Source organism: Amphiprion ocellaris, chromosome 13 (genome assembly GCF_022539595.1).
Source record: "Amphiprion ocellaris isolate individual 3 ecotype Okinawa chromosome 13, ASM2253959v1, whole genome shotgun sequence".
Lineage (NCBI taxonomy): Eukaryota > Metazoa > Chordata > Actinopteri > Pomacentridae > Amphiprion > Amphiprion ocellaris.
Genome location: NC_072778.1, coordinates 7,935,186 through 7,952,876, shown reverse-complemented (window position 1 = coordinate 7,952,876; position 17,691 = coordinate 7,935,186). Strand labels below are relative to the sequence as shown.

Genomic DNA, 17,691 nt, shown 5'->3' with positions numbered 1-17,691 from the left:
ATTGCCCATGGGGATCGAGTCAATGTTTATCACAGAAAGCGTTTCAGCTGATCAAAGATTACCGCTGAGACAGAGCGTGTTGTTCCTGTTTCAGCTGGGGCAGATAAGTTGTCACCCAGCGCCACAGATGCTATTGTTTTGTGCAATGTAAACCTATGAGAAGCAAATTATTTGTATGTCACAGGTGCAGCGGTGTGCTAAACAGGATTTATCTGGGGCACTCTTCTCTCAAGCTGCAGCAGAGTGTTTTGGTTTTTTCACATCCTTGGACTCTGATGGCATGAATGTAAATACAGGATAACCATAGTAATTTGGGAAAGTCTGTCGCCTTGTTTACACACAGAGCCAACAAAGTCAAATAAGGTCAACAGGACCGTTAATGGGACAGTGCAAACTAGGAATTGGAAATGCGCATCTTCCATCCCAGTGTGCCTCGTTATATATCAATATATGCTAACTATTTTGGATACTCAAGAAGCCCTCCAGTGAAAATCAAGTCTTTTACCTTGTAAACATTTGCTGGAAGACGTATCATGAGCCAAATAAGCAGTCGACGTCATGGCTTAGCATGTCTACCTTGAAAATGCAGTTCACCAATGATGGCCTCAGAGTTTTTGTTTCATTATTTTTCATCAGTCAGTTCCAACATTTGCAAAATCATGGCTAAATTACACTAACATTACACCTTAACATTGTGTAGAGTCATAGGTGAGCTGGTGTGCATAGAGCTGCAGATTTTAAAGGATGCAATCATGTAGGGGTTTATCTGAAGCCATTTAAAGCCAATGGGGAGTAGACTAAAGCTTGTAAATTTGTAGCTTTGATGCACAGATGTGAGTTTTTCGGGTTTTTTTATCAATGACCAGGTTATCAAGTGGACGTATCCTACCAATAAACAGTCTATCAACACACTGAAACATTCCTCCTTTCTCATAATGACCCACCACTCCACACATTAAAGTAATACTCCACTATGTTTTTGTACATTTCTGTCTTTATGCCACAACATCTTGCAACACAATGACGGCTCAACCCAATTTCTAAAAATTACCAGAGGAAAATATTCACGTATTCAGCAGCAGGCGCGGCTTCAAATCCTATCTGCATTTACCTTATCGTGTTCCTCACCTCATTCTGATGATCATCTTTTACCTCACGTGTATACCTTATGATTTATGGCTCCTTTTGGGTCATTATTCAGCGATTGTGATCGTCCATCCATACATCCATTTAACCTTCCGGTTGTACATACAGAATAAAGGTCAAATCATTAAAAGATAATACATATGCCCTCACTTATCCTCACATGTTTTATTATCATGTAAATGGTTGTTATCAAGAAGAAATATTAGGAAAACGTATTAGAGTTATTGGAAAACTTGGCATTACCGAGTAATTTTTTCCCCTTTAATTAGAACAGAGCTCTTTTTTACCACTCATTGTTTAATGCTTAAACCATGAGATGTTAAATTAAACAGCGTCTCTGTTCAATGGCAGGAAAACAGGTGGAGTGTCATGAATTTACATGCAGTTGATGTGGGACCACAATGGCTGTAGTGTTTGCATGGAAAGTGAACACTAAAAGGCTTTAATCTCGCTGACTAAATTGGGCCGGGTATTTATAACGAGAGTGGTGACACCCACCTCGTTTGAACGGACAAAGAAAAGCACGTCACCTCCAGAAACTCATTATTAATGGAAAAATCCAAAGAAAAATGTGTCACTTGGTTGGATTTCTAAAGTGCGGCACAGAACAAAGTTAAATTCTACTCAACATGGGAAGTGAGGTTCGTGCTTGATCGTTTGCGAGGGGTTCGGTGTCAGTAAACCACTAAGTTCAATATGAAATGAAGGGAAACTGAAGCTAATTTGAGGTCAAACCAACCTACGACCTATTGCACGCCATCATCTGCTCTCATTTTCTATTTATTATATATTTTTTGCTCCATGAGACATAAAACCTGCCTCTAAACAAGTATGTTAATGCCAACATAGTGCCTTTGAAAACTGCTATTTCTACTGAGTCCTTAGAATCGAGAATAATGGTAGTTTCCAACTCAAGTGCAGCTGAATTTGTGTCCACACACGCTGCATATGAAACCATATAATAGATTACACTGCACACTGAGAACCTGTGATAGCATTAGCTTTATTGACAGTGGATTGGGGCTTTCAAGCACAGGCTGTCTCAGTGATTCAATTCATTGTGCGAAGCAGGGAGAAGAGCAGCGTCCAGTCCTGCTTAGATGAAACCCCTCGAGGTGAATTTCCTGATTAAAGCACCTCGCTCCCCATCCCCCTCCCTCAAACCCCTGCAGTTGTGTGAGCGTGTCTGTGCACCCGTGGAAGCATGCACACGTACATGCATGTGGGTTGTGCGTGCATGCTGCTTTTATAGCACGTTGGAATTAACGTGTGTGTGTGTGTGTGTGTGTGTAGTATTTGGGTATGTGCCAGCGTAGCCAGTGGATAGGTGCAGTTGCATTGTAGTGCATATTTACTTGTGTGCAATGTGTATGCATATATTAATGAAGCTAAATCTTAAAAATCAACGTTTTTTTTTTTTTTTTTTGCTTTTTCTTAATCTTCCAACTTAATATGGTGTGTTTTTACTAGCTCACTGCCTGTGTGATTTAACTTTAATCTTATTTTGGTCCATATGTGTACAGATTTGCACACATTCTGAGTTGAATTTGAGTATTTCTGTGTGCAAGTCAGCTTTACTAATGTGTATTTCTGCGTGTGTTGCAGAGGTTGTGTCTGAGATGGCGGGGCGCCATGTGGAAGCCATTGAGACCTGGAGCGGCAATGAACATGGAAGGTGAGGCCAGATGGTAGTGGTTAGCCCTTGGCTGCTCTGGGTAACCTGACCTGCAGGGGAGGACCCCTCTGCCTCCCGAGGACCAGCCGCCACATGTGTTGCGTGAGAGTAAGTCACCCAAAACCCAGGAACCGCCTCTCGGCTTCCTGACTGCCTGTTCTCATAGTCGCGGCTGTTTTTTTAACCGAGCATCTAAAACAACAAACTAGAAACTGGATCAGACAGGAACAGTTCAGAGACAGGATCACAGAGGTGCAATCAGGAGTGTGATCCACGTTTTTATCCTGCATGTAGCACATTATACAAGGGTCAGCGTTAAATAAAGTCAGTGGTTTAGTACAGCACTCACTTCTGGCTTTAACAATGTAATACTTAGGTTTTATTTGAATGTACTTCCCTGCTTCTATTTTATGTTACTTTATGCTTCTGCTTCCCTACATATTGGAGGGAAATATGTTTTTTACACATGTACATGACAAAGCAGATGATCTACCAACTTAAGTTAAAGTTCCATAGCGGATACATTAATTAAATTACTGTTCAGAAGCCTATGAATCTATACAATACAATCTACAATAATCTAATTCTGTAGTGAGCCAATCTGCAATGAAGAGTCTTAAATTTGATTCTTGAAGCACATTTTGCTGACGATCCTTCTGGATTCTGCTGAATAAGTTTTGACAAATAAAACTTGGGAACTTCACAAACATGACACATTTTAACAGACCGCTATTAACTGCATTACCTCCTCAGCCAGCTATGTCTATTCCACACTAATGCATGAGTAACAGTAATCCAATAAGTGAATGAAATGTTCCATATGATATCATTTGTGTTCCCGCTTTTGCTTCGGCGCTTTTTATTTGTTTGTACCTTACTTTTTGGCGCATTATATGCACAAAGACATTCACATTCTCATGCACAGACGCACTTACAACTACATGCAGCATACTTAAATATACACAAATCAAAAGTAAACTAATGTCAGTGCTGGAGAAGTAAGGAAATGCAAGCAAAGACCTCTCACCTCCCAAAACATGTTGGTAAAATAAGTAGGATTGCATTGAATATACATAGATGCAAATGCTGAATAAAGAAAAAAAGACACATTAGAAAATATTCTTGATAATAATATATGTCTGGCATGTTATTTCCTTTTTTAAAAATTCTGCAATTTAATATATTCCCAGTTCTTTATTGTGATATCCAGAATCTGTGGTATTTTGAATCACAAAAGTTCAGCTACCAGATACAAGATGCCTCCTGCTTCACTGAAAAGTACATTCTCTGTGCATATTTGAGATTTTTTTCAAAAAATTGCACAAATGCAATGTAGCTACACTTATATACTATGTTTCTATATATGAAAATGCCATTTTGTAAACAGAAATGGTCCTACAGTGAACAAAACACACAGAAACAATGTAAATCTAGCAGGAAATTGATATGTATGTTCCCATTAATGTACTATCTGCAGTATGCTCTGTTAAAACCTAAAGAAATGCAGCATCATAATGAAGACTGCTGCTCTTTCTCTTATAAAATCAACGTTTCGGCTCCACGCCGCTCGGCCTCTAGATGGCACTAAGTCATAAGTGAACCTGAGCTGTGTGGCAGCATAATTAAAACGTGAGTGATAAGTTTTTGATTTAATTAAACGCCCCTCAAGCCAGTAACTCACAGCGCAGGGTCGACGTGGATGGAGAATTTATTTTTTTTCATCATCGGGTCCAGTGTCTCTTAAGATCAAGGCAGCTTGAGATGGTACTCAACATCTGCTCAGTGAGAGGTGAGCCACTGCTTGAAAAATCCATGTCAATGAATAAATGATGGGCCGATGAAGACCTGCTCCAGATATTCTTTCAATGCTCACAATAATGAAATCTCTCAAAATTACTCGACATGAAAGAGGAACTGCGGCAGAAATGCAAAAAAGAGCGGAATCTTGTTGCTGTAAATACAGAATGTAATCACACTCACACACACAGACACACAGGGGCAGGAACAACAGAAGCTTTTGATTTGTGATTACACTGAAGTTATGTGGGAACATGTTTTCCTGGCCTGTCAGGGATGTCACTTTCACAGGAGCGACAAGCTGACAGCAGTGGCTTGCTTTGCACATACTTTCTGTCAAAGCTCTGCTATACATATTACTGTTCTCTGTCTCGGAATATTCGCTGACAGTTTTTGACATAATTTACTGTCCTTTCAGAGGGACATGGTGTGATAGGGAGAGTTTGTTTGTAACAGCAGTATGATGGTGGTGGGGTTTTTTTTAGCAGGTGCTTTTTTTTTTTGTTTTTTGTTTTTTTTTAGCCATTGCTAGAAAAGTAAAGCCGGATGCTATTTACTGCCTGAAGATGGCTTTCGTAGTTTTCATGTGTTTTACAATTTACTGGTCACACATGTTGCTAACATGTAGCTCTATTAGTGCACCGCCCTGCTGTTTTTTGTTCTCCGTCCCTACAATACATCTCCGTGTCTGTCAGAGTAACTTGTATATCAAAGATAGTTTATTTATCCATAGAAATGTGTTCTGGAAACTTTTGTTCTGAACTAAAGTGCTTAATTGTTATTATTTTTCTGCCACTGTCACTTTATGCAACTTTCTAGAAAGTGCGATAAGTTGGCCATCAACTGAAAAATAATCTAGTTTGATTCTTGATTAATCATTGGAAAAACATCTGATAATTAACAGCCTAACCCAGTGGTTCACTACTCCTCAGTGTATTAAAAGTGTCTTTGAGTTAATGTTATTGATCATTTTAAAATTGATAATGTTGCAGTTTCTTCTCATGAAGAACACAGTGATCCTTGAAGTGTCATATGTAAGACTGTCTCTTTCTTTTTGTCTTTTTTTTTCTCACTTGGTCACTATTTTTTCCACTTGGACCAGACGAAATAGATGTTTAAACAAAGGCTGCGTGCAATTGGTAGAAATTGGCATTGCGATATTTAGTTTTCCTTCAAAATACTGTATATTACATTATGAAGAAATACTGAAATTTTCCCCAGATGACTCATTTAACTCTATCTGGAAAAGTGAATGAATCTAGAATGATGGGTTGATTTTGTGGGGCAGTGCATCTGCATGGAAAATAGACATTAATAACAAGAAAAACTCAAATAAAGCTGTTTGAGGCCATTATCATAAGGTGTGATCACAAAGATAGTTATTTACTTATTTATTTATTTTGAATGGCATTCAGATCTTTCTTTGCACTCATTATACAGAGCTTTGTGGCGCTAATTTAAATGGCCATCATCATTTGCCATCATTCCTTCTGTAGTGGCAACAATTGCAAGACACTGTTGACGAATTATCTGTTTTTGGTCGACACTGATATTTCTGTAGCCAAAATATTTCCATATGCTGACATTGTGTTTCTTTTCGCAACCAGATCTTCTTTTTCCATGTTTCTCTGCAGTTCCTTGCTCAGTTTTACTCTGCACATGTGGAGTCTGCATGTCAACTCACTTTTTTTTTTTATAGCTCATTGTATTCAAGAACCCTTAAATCAGAGTAAACGATGTTCTATCAGACAGATTCTCTTGTAGATTAGTCATAGAAATGAGAACCTCGTGAGTTTTCTCTTTGTTTTAATGTGATGCGTTTAAGATAATTTGCTTTTCATCTGGTGATGTCACTATTTTGCGTGCACACACTGCAGTGTCGACGCTAACACACTTTGTTGTGCAGTCCATTAACACGTAACACATTCAGTTCTGATATCTAGCATCACTGGTTGCTTATTGGTTATTATGGGAATAATTATACTCAACATCTGCCCCACACTAATTATCTGATGTATGTGATTGTAAATTAATTAACTTTAGATGTTTAACTGTAAATGAGGATATCACCTTGCTCTTGTTGATGTTGTAATGGGTCATTTTTTTTTGTGATCTCATTGACTGAACATTTGATCAGGAGCCAAAACTGACATATAATTGACTAGGGGGGAGAGAAAGTTCTTGGATGCATCAGCTATTTGGAAAGTCCCTTATTAGTCACCCAGCACACACACACACACAGACACAGACACACACACCCTCCCCTACCTCACCCTGAACCCATGTGTCAGGGCCCAGAGTCCGGTCCCCAGGGCCTCGGGGTTTCCTTGCCAACACTGACTCTGTTTCTCTTGTTACCAAACAAGATGTTCATTGTCACACATTTAAGACCTGCTGCACTCTTGCTGCTTGTAGCGTTGTTGATCTAGTAATGGATTAGTCTGAGCGTCTTTGGATAAATGCCCATGTAGATGCCTCTGGCCATCTAGACCAAAGCGATGAAACCGGGGACATCAGAGGGGATGAAGGCAGGCTGCCATTAAAGGTAATAGCCTCGTTATTAAACCTGCGGCGAGGCTGCGGAGGGCCGGCATCACATATGACCCACCTAATCACATCTGTCACTTCTGGGACCAGAAATATCTGACAGGTTTTTGTCTCTGGTTGTTTTTTTGTTTTTTTTTTTTTTACTCGGTTACAAAGCAGGCGAGGCATTTGTTTTCAAATTAGGGATCATTGCGGGTCTGTGAGGACAGGAGGAGAAACTCAGTGACATGATCCGGTTGTATATGATGTAAGTGTATTATGTAAAGAGAATAAATGCCTGTTCGGTGTTTACAACGTCTCCCTGGAGATGGTGTCAACATTCTCAGAGTCTGTATGAAAAGGTTAGATAGATAGATAGATAGATAGATAGATAGATAGATAGATAGATAGATAGATAGATAGATAGATAGATAGATAGATAGATAGATAGATAGATAGATAGATAGATAGATAGATAGATAGATAGATAGATAGATAGATAGATAGATAGACTGTTGTACATCTACATTTTAACTAAGGCGAGTTTTCTTTTAAAGTTAGCTTCGTACCTAAATTTTATGTATTAAATTCAAAAATAGCTGCAATATTCTATTAAACATATGCATTACAAATTGTATTCCCTTAATTTCTCATGTCCAAGTATTATTCTCAGTACAATTACTGAGAATATTCTAAATTGTAAACGAAAACACAGCTGCAGGGCAATTGTGCTGATGAGGACCTTGAGATAAAGTTGAAAGCTACAGAACGGCTGCTAAATAGACCTTGGAATGAGGGAAAATGTATAAATACATATCGGTGAAAAGAGTTATTTCGCTCTCAGCTAGAACATCCGACAGCCAGTAGGCCCGTCGAAGTCGATGTGGGCGGATACTGCAGGCAGCAGCCAGTCAAATCCAGGTCAGTGGGGGTGGAAGGGTGTGTGTGTGTGTGTGTGTGTGTGTGTGTGTGTGTGTGTGTGTGTGTGTGTGAGTGTGAGTGTGAGTGTGAGTGTGAGTGTGAGTGTGAGTGTGAGTGTGAGTGTGAGTGTGAGTGTGAGTGTGAGTGTGAGTGTGAGTGTGTGTGTGTGTGTGTGTGTGTGTGTGTGTGTGTGTGTGTGTGTGTGTAATCCGCCCTGAGAGAGCAGACCACACGACTCCCAAGAGGCTTATCTTGGTCAGATCCTGTTGCTTGTATGGAAACTCTCAATTCGGTCAAATCATTCGTCCAATGTATGGTAGAACCCCCCCACCACCACCACCGACAACAACACACACACACACACACACACACACACACACACACACACATACGTACTTCTCCCTCTGTCTACTGTACGCACATCTGTCCATACGCCCGTCTGTCAGCTTCTCTGTTTCTGTCTCTGTTTTCCCCTGTTGATTTCCCAGGGTGGTGCCTCATGCAGAGAAACTAGTCTGAAATGATCCAAGTTTGGGATTTCCTAGTTCTTCTGAGCCTAAGGTCTTTGTGGAAACACAGTCTCCTCATGGCCCCCCCACCCTCCCACACATCTGTTTCTCATTTACATCCTGGGTCTAAGTTTAAAAAAAAAAAGGGGGGGGGGTATTTTAAATCTCTTGTATGTAGCTTTGCTTTTCTTGTTACTATAAGTAAAGACTTTGTTTCAAATACATGCATTTTTAAAACCACAGACGCCTACACTTAGTAAATGATTAACAGCAGATTTACAACGAATGAGTGTGGCTTTTAAAAGGTGACAGCTAATGTGAGGCCTCTGTTGACAAAATAATTACACATCTGCCGTGTGGAACCTTGACATTTTCAAGTAATTATTGAATAATAAACATCACTGGTGCACAAGTTGTAACTTAAATTTCAGATTTCTGACTCGTCATGATTTCAATGAAAGATGGGCAAATAATCAGTTTAATACTCAGTGCAGATGAAAATTACATTGGCTATTGACTAAGCCCCACCCTCCCTGTAGTTAGCTGTTGCTGAGTTTTTCATTTTTGATTTACACTGAAAAGTGTGCAGGGCATCCGTAAAAATTCTCCTTTATCCATTCAAAATGAATTGTACTTAAAAATGACTAATAAATTCTTAAATGTATCTTTAAAATACCATAGACATGACAAATGAGAGCAAGAGCAGGACCTGTTGTTTGAGAAGAGCTCATTAATCAAACTCTTTTCTTAAAATAGGATAGGACAATCAGACAATATTACCATTCATTCATGCCATATTACTGTAATTTGCAGTCACCCACTTGTACATACCATGTTAAACTGCAGTGTAGGATTAGAAGTAGATTGTTTCTGAATGCACCCCTATGACAGATTTTGCACTAGTGACTGGAGAAGTGCTGGCAAAAACCAACCGTTGCATACAAAAAATGAACTAGCATGAGACTTTAAACCTTCCCACTTTCAATTCCGTAGTAGAATAACTGTCACTTGACATTATTACACTTAGTTTAAATCACTGTATATTCACCATTAATAGTGTTTTTATCAAACTATTTGCTTGCTAGGTTGACCAACACCATCTGGATGCATATAGCTGATGTCTTCCTGTTTTGTTTGTTGGTTAAATATGCAACATGCGAGATTTTAAAACCTTAATACAGCACTAATATAGCACCAGACAGCTATTTGCTGTGTCCAAGCTTCTCTGTTCTATATTTTGGCAGCTGGTGTGGTTGCACAGGCTTGTTGGTGCACATTAGTGCATGTATGTCGCTCCCTTTGAAACTGCTGGTCCTTTGCACGCTTACAAACAGACAGAGTGACTCCTAGTGCTATTGGAAAAGCAAAAGTGCAGTCCAGCATCCAGGCTGTGCCACAAAAATTCAAAGGATTTGTAGACACTTATTTTATTTAGGTAATTTATGCGCACTTGTTTTATTTCAGCTCTCATCTCCGCTTGTGTCTGTTCTGCTCCGGTCTAATGGAACATGGAAACCGACACACAAGGAGTGGATTAGACATGAGCGGAAAGAAGGAGTTACGGGTGAAGTGAAGATAATTGATTTGACAATAACTTGCTACAAGTATGAGTCTATTTTACTGTGCTAGCATTGTGACGCTCCAGTACACGACCTTTCTGGCTATAAATGAAAGTGGAATGTTAATTCAATTCAGTTCAATTCAATTTTATTTATTTAACGCCAATTACAATTCAAATTGTCTCAGGACGCTTTACAGAACCCATATGCCTGAACCCCCAGAGCAAGCCCTAAGGCGACAGTGGCAAGAAAAAAGTCTCTGTTAATGGGAAGAAACCTTGAGCAGAACCTGGCTTATATTGATGGACCCACCTGCTGCTGGTCCTTGGTTTTGGTTTGAGATGTTTGAGCTCTGTTGGTTCCGAATGTTGCACACAGAACTTTTTAGGCAGCTGTACTACCAGAAACTCATGAAGTAGCTGGCAGCTTCCATCTTGAATTGCCGTACGCATAGCAGTTTTCCATTGCTACCTCCCTCCCACGCCATGTGACTGTGGCGTTATCTTTTAACTGTGGTAGCTAGCATTACAACAAATGCAGCCAGATATCTATGCTTTAAACAGTACTGTGTCAACACTTTTAAAGTAACACCGAAATGAGTGATTGTGACAGCAGCAAGTCTGATTAATTCTAAGTTTTTATAAGCCACTGCTGTGGGTGTTTCTATAAAATGTCTCGCAGAGAAATTATGTTTAACATCAGAGCTAAATCACAAGCATCAGTGCCCCCCTCCATTAGTAATCCCTAGAAATAACTGCATAGTTCTAAACTACTCAGTTGCAGCACTTGCAAAGGTCAATAAGATTATATATATTCATCTTTAATGTGCTGAAGAAGAATACATTAGGTTGTAAATTACAACTTAATAGTACAATTGAACAACAGATCCATGTCCATTGTAAGAATACACTTGACTCAGAGTTAAATTTGCCACAGAACTAATTGTATATAGTATAGATTTGGATATGCATATTTATAGTAAATAACTTCACAAGGCTATAGTTGAATTTATTGGAGGATACAAGTAAAAGTGCGTCATGAGTTTCCATGTTAATATATCTGCAAATACAGATCAAATTGGTAAAAACCTTAATTTCAACAGCAGTTATTTTCATTTCATTCATCTGTTCACAAATAAGCAGAAGAGATATCTGAAATTCTGTCAGAATGCCATTTTCAGATATGTGCCCTACAATTTAGACTAAAACAAATCAGTGGTGTATGACCTGACCATGATGCAAGCAGCTGCAATGGACTCAGGCCTTGCAAAGCTGACATGATTGTTGCTTTTCACTGCAGCCATGGCCACAGATGTCATCTAAAAACCCCTGAAGGAAAGCAAAGACTGCAGCTCAGAATTCCTGAAAGTTTTGGGTGAACGAGAGCTACACCTCATAGATAATCATTTGAGGTATGCTGTGAGAAATGTGAGGAACTCAACACTGGCAGGTTGAGCTGACACATGGTCACGTGGTTTTTACTGCCCTCGCACTGCAGATGCGATTCAACTAGTTGGAGACGGTTGGAGATATTACCAACATACTTAAGGTGAAAATTACCTTATTTAGATGTCTTTATTGTGAAGAATTTAATCCTTATTTAATTGAAACTGTGATTAAATTAAAGGTAATGAAGATGTCTGAATCAGTGGATCTTAAAGATACATATCTTGATGTTACAGCAAAGATAATTACACCTGAACAGTGCTTTTTGTAGCTGTCTTGCATTATTCAGAATGTGATTAAAGGCAGATCCGCCTTAAATGAGGAACTTTGACTGGTAAAAATGTTTTGTCACAATTGAACAAAGCTCATTAATATCTCAAAATCCCATAATGACACATAGTATATGTGAAATCTATACAACTATTTTTAAAAGGTATTTCAATTTGTAAAACCCAAAGACCAAGCATCACTTTCATTCTCTACAGCACTTTGTCCTAACTCCAGTAGTTCTTGTTGTGTTGTTGAAGTCATGATCCTTTAACCTGAGTCTCAAACAAAGATGTTTTAAGGGAGGGATGCACCACTTAAATCTTTGGAAGAATTCCTAAATGCGGAAGATGGTTCTTGTATGACTCACGCCCTACCCTTAAATTGTCTGCTTATAATAGTCCAACAACCATGTTGTTGCACTGATGCAAGTGTGCTATAGTGAAACTTTGTACATGCATAGCAGGAAAACACGTTTTAAACCTTATTTTGCAGCATAAGCCACCAAAGTTGTTTATGTTTTTGTTAGATTTGACATTTTTTATGTCCCAATGATCACTAAAAATGATTGTTTAGAGAGGACCCTTATGGCTCTTTTCCACTAGCACCTACTTGGCTCGACTCGGCTCAACTCTACTCGGCTTGTGAGGTTTTCCATTAGGACATAGTACCAGGTACTATTGTAGTACCTACTTGGCTGGGATTCCCGAGCTGAGTCGAGCAGATAATGTGACGTCTACAGAGTGCAGGCCACTGATTGGACAGGGAGTGACGACACACGAGAGCGACTCCTTCATGAAAACCAAACCCACCATTTTTAAAAAAAAAAAACTTGCAACAGCAACGGTGCTTTCTCTGATTCTCTTCTTTTACTTTGAATCTGACAAAAAGCCATAGACTGAGCAGCAGGTGTGCCATCGCCTCAATGTCCTCCATTGTTGTGTTGCATTTGTGTCGCACACAAATGACATTAAGGGACTTCCAGGCTGCCATGCTATGACAACTCTACCCACGATGAGGTGGTGCTCAATTCTAATGGAAAACGACCTAAACCGAGTCAAGTCGAGTCGAGTTGAGCCGAGTAGGTGCTAGTGGAAAAACACCTTTACTTTTAAGTACTAAGATGTCTGCTGAGTGGTGAGACTTGACTGCAAAGGCTCAAGAACAAGAAAGCTTTCAGTAGAGGTAAATGGTGAGGACTATTTTCAGTTGTGGATAAATACACAACAGGTGTTGCCATGAGTATTGGTCACAGACTGTATATACTAAGACAGCAGCAGGACAGTGTGTACTGGATTAATTCAAAATGAAGCAGGGTAGTTAAGGCTGAACAATTAATCGATGTCAAATTGAAATTACAATTTGCACATTGCCATCAGCAAATCCTAAAGGCTTAGTTTAGTTCAGGATATACGAGATGTGGCTATTAAATACTGAGACTGCTGCAGTAATTCAATTTTACATGATCTGAGCAGGTTGAAACCTTCAGGGGTTGTTTATGTTGCCAATTGATCAATGTATGTGGTTCAGGCATCCACGCTGCTATATGACTGGCATAAGCCCAGTCCCGTTATTTAATAAAGTACACCTCGTACATTTTGCAGCACATCTGACCCAGAATTTAAATGTCGCGTCAGTGGTTTTACAAACTCAGTGTGGGACAGTCACGCTTTTAATGGTGTCTGGTGTGGTAATGCTCCATCACGTTTTAAAGCTGTTACTCAGTAAATAATGAACAGAAACTTGTCTTTAAAAATTACATCAATTAGATAGCTTTCTTCAGCGGATCAGTCGAAATGGGTCAAACATTTATGGCTGTAAAATACCACCCAGTGTGATGGTGGAGACCACTGATGCATTTTTGAGCTCTGTGGCACAGATTAATAATCTATTTCAAGACCCACAAGCAAATTTATCAGTAGGATGGATTTATTGTTGGCTGCAATCCTCTCAAATGAAAGATGTATCTATCTATACAGTAATATATGGAAAATATATGTCAAAATTAAATATATTGAGTAGATATTGACAGTTTTAACTTGTCACCGTCAAAATGAAGCCATTTATCTGCAAATTTGCTTTAACAATATAAAACAATATATATAATAGCTTGATGGTGCCTGAAATTATGCTCTTAAAATGTCTTTAAAAAGTAAAAAGTGTAAATATGTGTTTTGAAAAACTTAACAAACAAGTCAGATTTCAACTTTTTGTCATTTTGTCTTGACAAGAAACAACATATACAATCCAAAAGACGGGTATACAACAATATTACAATCATTAATTAATCAGTAATTCAAATATGGTGAAATAATAAAGCAAAAACTGACACTAACATAGAGAACTTGTTCTAACTGATGGGTTGCCTTAAAAAGCAACTACCTAAACTTATAATAAATAAAAAAAAAAAAAAATTACAATCGAATTACTGTGAAAACATGAAACATTTTAAATTGAGCATATTTAATAGATCCTTATTCCCTGCTCCAGTAGCTGCATGTAAACAGTTCCATTGTTCAGGACTCTGTGGCCTATTTGACCACACAAAGACATTTTGTCTTATGTTCCTAAATGAGGGATTTCTTTGAATCCTGACTTTAAAGGAGCTCTCATCCTTCATTATTCATGTTAATTTATGCAACAGAATACCCAACTAATAAAATTTTGGAATATATAAGTGTGTCTTGGTCTGGAGTAATGAGATATGCCAATAATAATATGTAAATTTGGTGAATTATTGAATAGGCATGACTGTGGATTTCTTATTAGTTTGCATGTTTATCTCTAAAAATCCATCAATTTTTCAGAGTGCCTCCTCTGCCCCATCCAATAAGTAAATCTAATCAAACACTGAAATCAATAATTCAGGTGTTTATGTGCTGCTGTGTGCATGTATCTGTGTGTGTGTGTAGTACAGTAGATTTGGTTTTTGTCCTGGCCCTCATTTACGGAATACAGTCTGCAAACTTTGCGAGTGGCAGCCTTATTGTTAACTTGGCACAGCTTCCACTGTAATAAACTCAAGACTGATCTGAAATCAATACAGTTTATCAACCACTCACTGCCGATTATTGCTAAGTGCATATTTTAATTACTCAGGCTCATCATCGGCTGTTGCAAGAGGACTGTGGAACACCACGAGCGGCAGTAAATGCATATCGGTGAATGTATGTGATATATTTCAGCCAGTGGTGATCTGGTTTAAAAAAAAAAAAAAAAAAAAGCTGTGCCAAATGTGTGTTTTTTCTTCTTCGTCTTCTTCTTCTCCATTCCCCTGCCTCATTTGCAATGATTATGTTATCAGGGCAGCCAGGCAAAAGGGTGGAGCAACCATAATTTCAGAGCGGGATTAGGCAGAAATAACGAGGTCACCAAGTTACAGTTGCCATGGCAACGAAACATCCAAGAACACAGGATGCCATTGCTTAAAAAAAAAAAAAAAAAATAGAAGAAACAGGGCCCAGGATTTTTCCTCTCTCCTCTCTCTCTGCCTCCTTTTTCATACCCCTCCCTCTCCATCTCTCTCTCTCCCATCCTCTCCCTCTCCTCCCTGTCTGTTTTTTTATTTTATTTTATTTTATATAATTTTTTTAGCCAGTGAGGAACGGAGGGGAGCAGTTCACTTTCACTCCCTCTGTTTTCCAGAGCCTTTTGTTTCTGAACATATTCAGAATAATAAATTTGCTGTTGAGTGCATTTGCATCTTTCTGGTATTCATATTTGGTGGGAGGTCTGTTTCCTCTCATTTTAACATGGCTGTACCCGTTCTATAAAGCTCATTAGGGAATACCCCTCCTCACCCTCTCCACACAACCACCCCTTACCTCCCACACTCAAACAAAACTCCACATTTTTCTAGCTGATTTCTGTTTCTTTTTGTGTGTGTGTGTGTGTGTGTGTGTGTGTGTGTGTGTGTGTGTGTGTGTGTGTGTGTGTGTGTGTGTGTGTGTGTGTGTGTGTGTGAGGGGATCGAAGTCATGAGAACTTGAGAAATAAGCCGGAATGACTCGTTTTTTGAGGAGGCATATTTATCTGGTGTCCTGGCCTGAGCATTGATTCGAACTGAAGTTGCCAGAAACTTTGAGCTTTTATTCAAACAGATATCCGTTCCCCGTTACACCTGGCTGCTGGTAAGACCAGAGCCCAGCAAACTGACTCAACACTATGCAAAGTCCAATAATCAGCAGGCCTGGAGATAGCACCCAGTCCAGCACTGTAATTTTGAAGCACTATTGATCGTCTTTGGGATGATGCCGATTACACAAAGCCTTGGGGAAAAAAAAGAAAAAAGAAACAAAAAAAAGCATTGTGGGGGGTTTGCAGATGATACAAGGACACTGGCTGAGCTTGGCAAGGTAAACACCAGGGATAAATTAAGCAGTGGACTGTGATGTGTGTGTCCAGTTGGCTGTTGATAGCTAAAAAGTCTGGAGGAAAATGACAGCAGACCACAGCGGATTTCTGCAGTTCTAACAAAAGGTGATAAGGACATAACCTGCTCAGGAGCAATCTGCAGTTTATTCTGACATTTCACATGTTCTCTATCCTGTTATAGTGAACAGCACACAGACTTTACATAGTGTGCATCATAGCATATAAATGCACACACAAGTTCTGCATTCAAAGTGTTATTAAATCAACTGTAGAAATTTAAATTATATGTTTGAAGGAACGACAGTTGGGCTTTTTTTAAAGCATCTGAAGGTCTTATGTTATGTTCTTTCTCTGTAATTCAGTTTTATTTTCCATTGCAAGATTCATCATGTAAAGAAGAGATAGTTTCATCATATGCTTCTTTATTCCATAGAAACATATAGTTAACCCTAACTGGACAGTTTCATTAAATTTTGCAGTAAATTATTAAATAATTCTTAAGTGTCAGTCAAAAATTGGCATTAGCATAGATGGTGTTTTGTCTTCTGTCACATACAGCATTTTGTCCTATTTTGATTCAGTGAAGTTAAATATTGTACTACATCATCATATTATGTGGCTTGCATGGTCTCTTATACCTGTACAACACTTAAGGCCAATTTACTAAGACGGTTCCAAAGTAGAGTTCACCTGACCTGCATGTTTTTCAGCTGTGGGGGGAAACCAGAGCAGCGGGAGGAAACCTCAGCAGTGCAGAGATGCACACATTAAAAACGTTACTCCACAGCAGAAACCAACATTCAATGTGTTTTTAGTTCTTCAAAATATAGGAAATAGATGGATACAGTCATATTACTTACCAATTAACAAACAGAAACAGAAATACTGCACAACAGTTTTCAATCGAATAGAATAGAATAGCTTTATTGTCATCATATATGGGGGCTGGACGAAAAACAAATAGCTGCCACTGGATGGTGCACTGATAACAAGCTAAATGAAATACCAACAATAAATAATTAAATCAAATGTACATATAAAAAAAGACTGTATTAAGAATTGCAACATAAGCAAAAGAGGCAAGATATATACAATTCAGTGTGGGAGGTCAATGAAATCAAATAAAAACTGATAAAATAGAATAAATATCAGCAGGACATTGCATGTAAGCAGCATTAGAACCAATAAAAGTGACGTAGTCATGGTAAAAACAACACTATTTGGAGTAACATTGCAGTAGTAGTAGAAGCGTCAACAGCAGTTAGTTGTTGCTCTAGAAGTAGACCTGCTAAAGAAATGCATAGCACACTATCTGACTGCTGCTGCTGTCAGTTTAAGTCCGCTTATTTATTCAGTCACTACTTTAGTTTTTATACACTTTTGTACATTATGTCATTTGGTTAAGGAGGATGAGAAAAATAAGAATTTCATTGAACAGTGTAAATGCCTAGTTTCTGTGCACGTGACAATAA

The 17,691-nt window shown here is 38.7% G+C and overlaps 1 protein-coding gene across 1 annotated transcript in view; it reads left to right on the top strand.

Moving 5' to 3' along the window:
- Positions 1-2,769: 2,769 nt before the first annotated feature.
- The window catches only part of ldb2a (LIM domain binding 2a), a 130,056-nt gene continuing 115,134 nt past the window's right edge, over positions 2,770-17,691 (top strand). Inside the window, exon 1 of the mRNA XM_055016700.1 lies at positions 2,770-2,929. Coding sequence (XP_054872675.1) covers positions 2,915-2,929 — 15 coding nt within the window. The 5' untranslated portion in view covers positions 2,770-2,914. The remainder of the gene's footprint in view (positions 2,930-17,691) is intronic.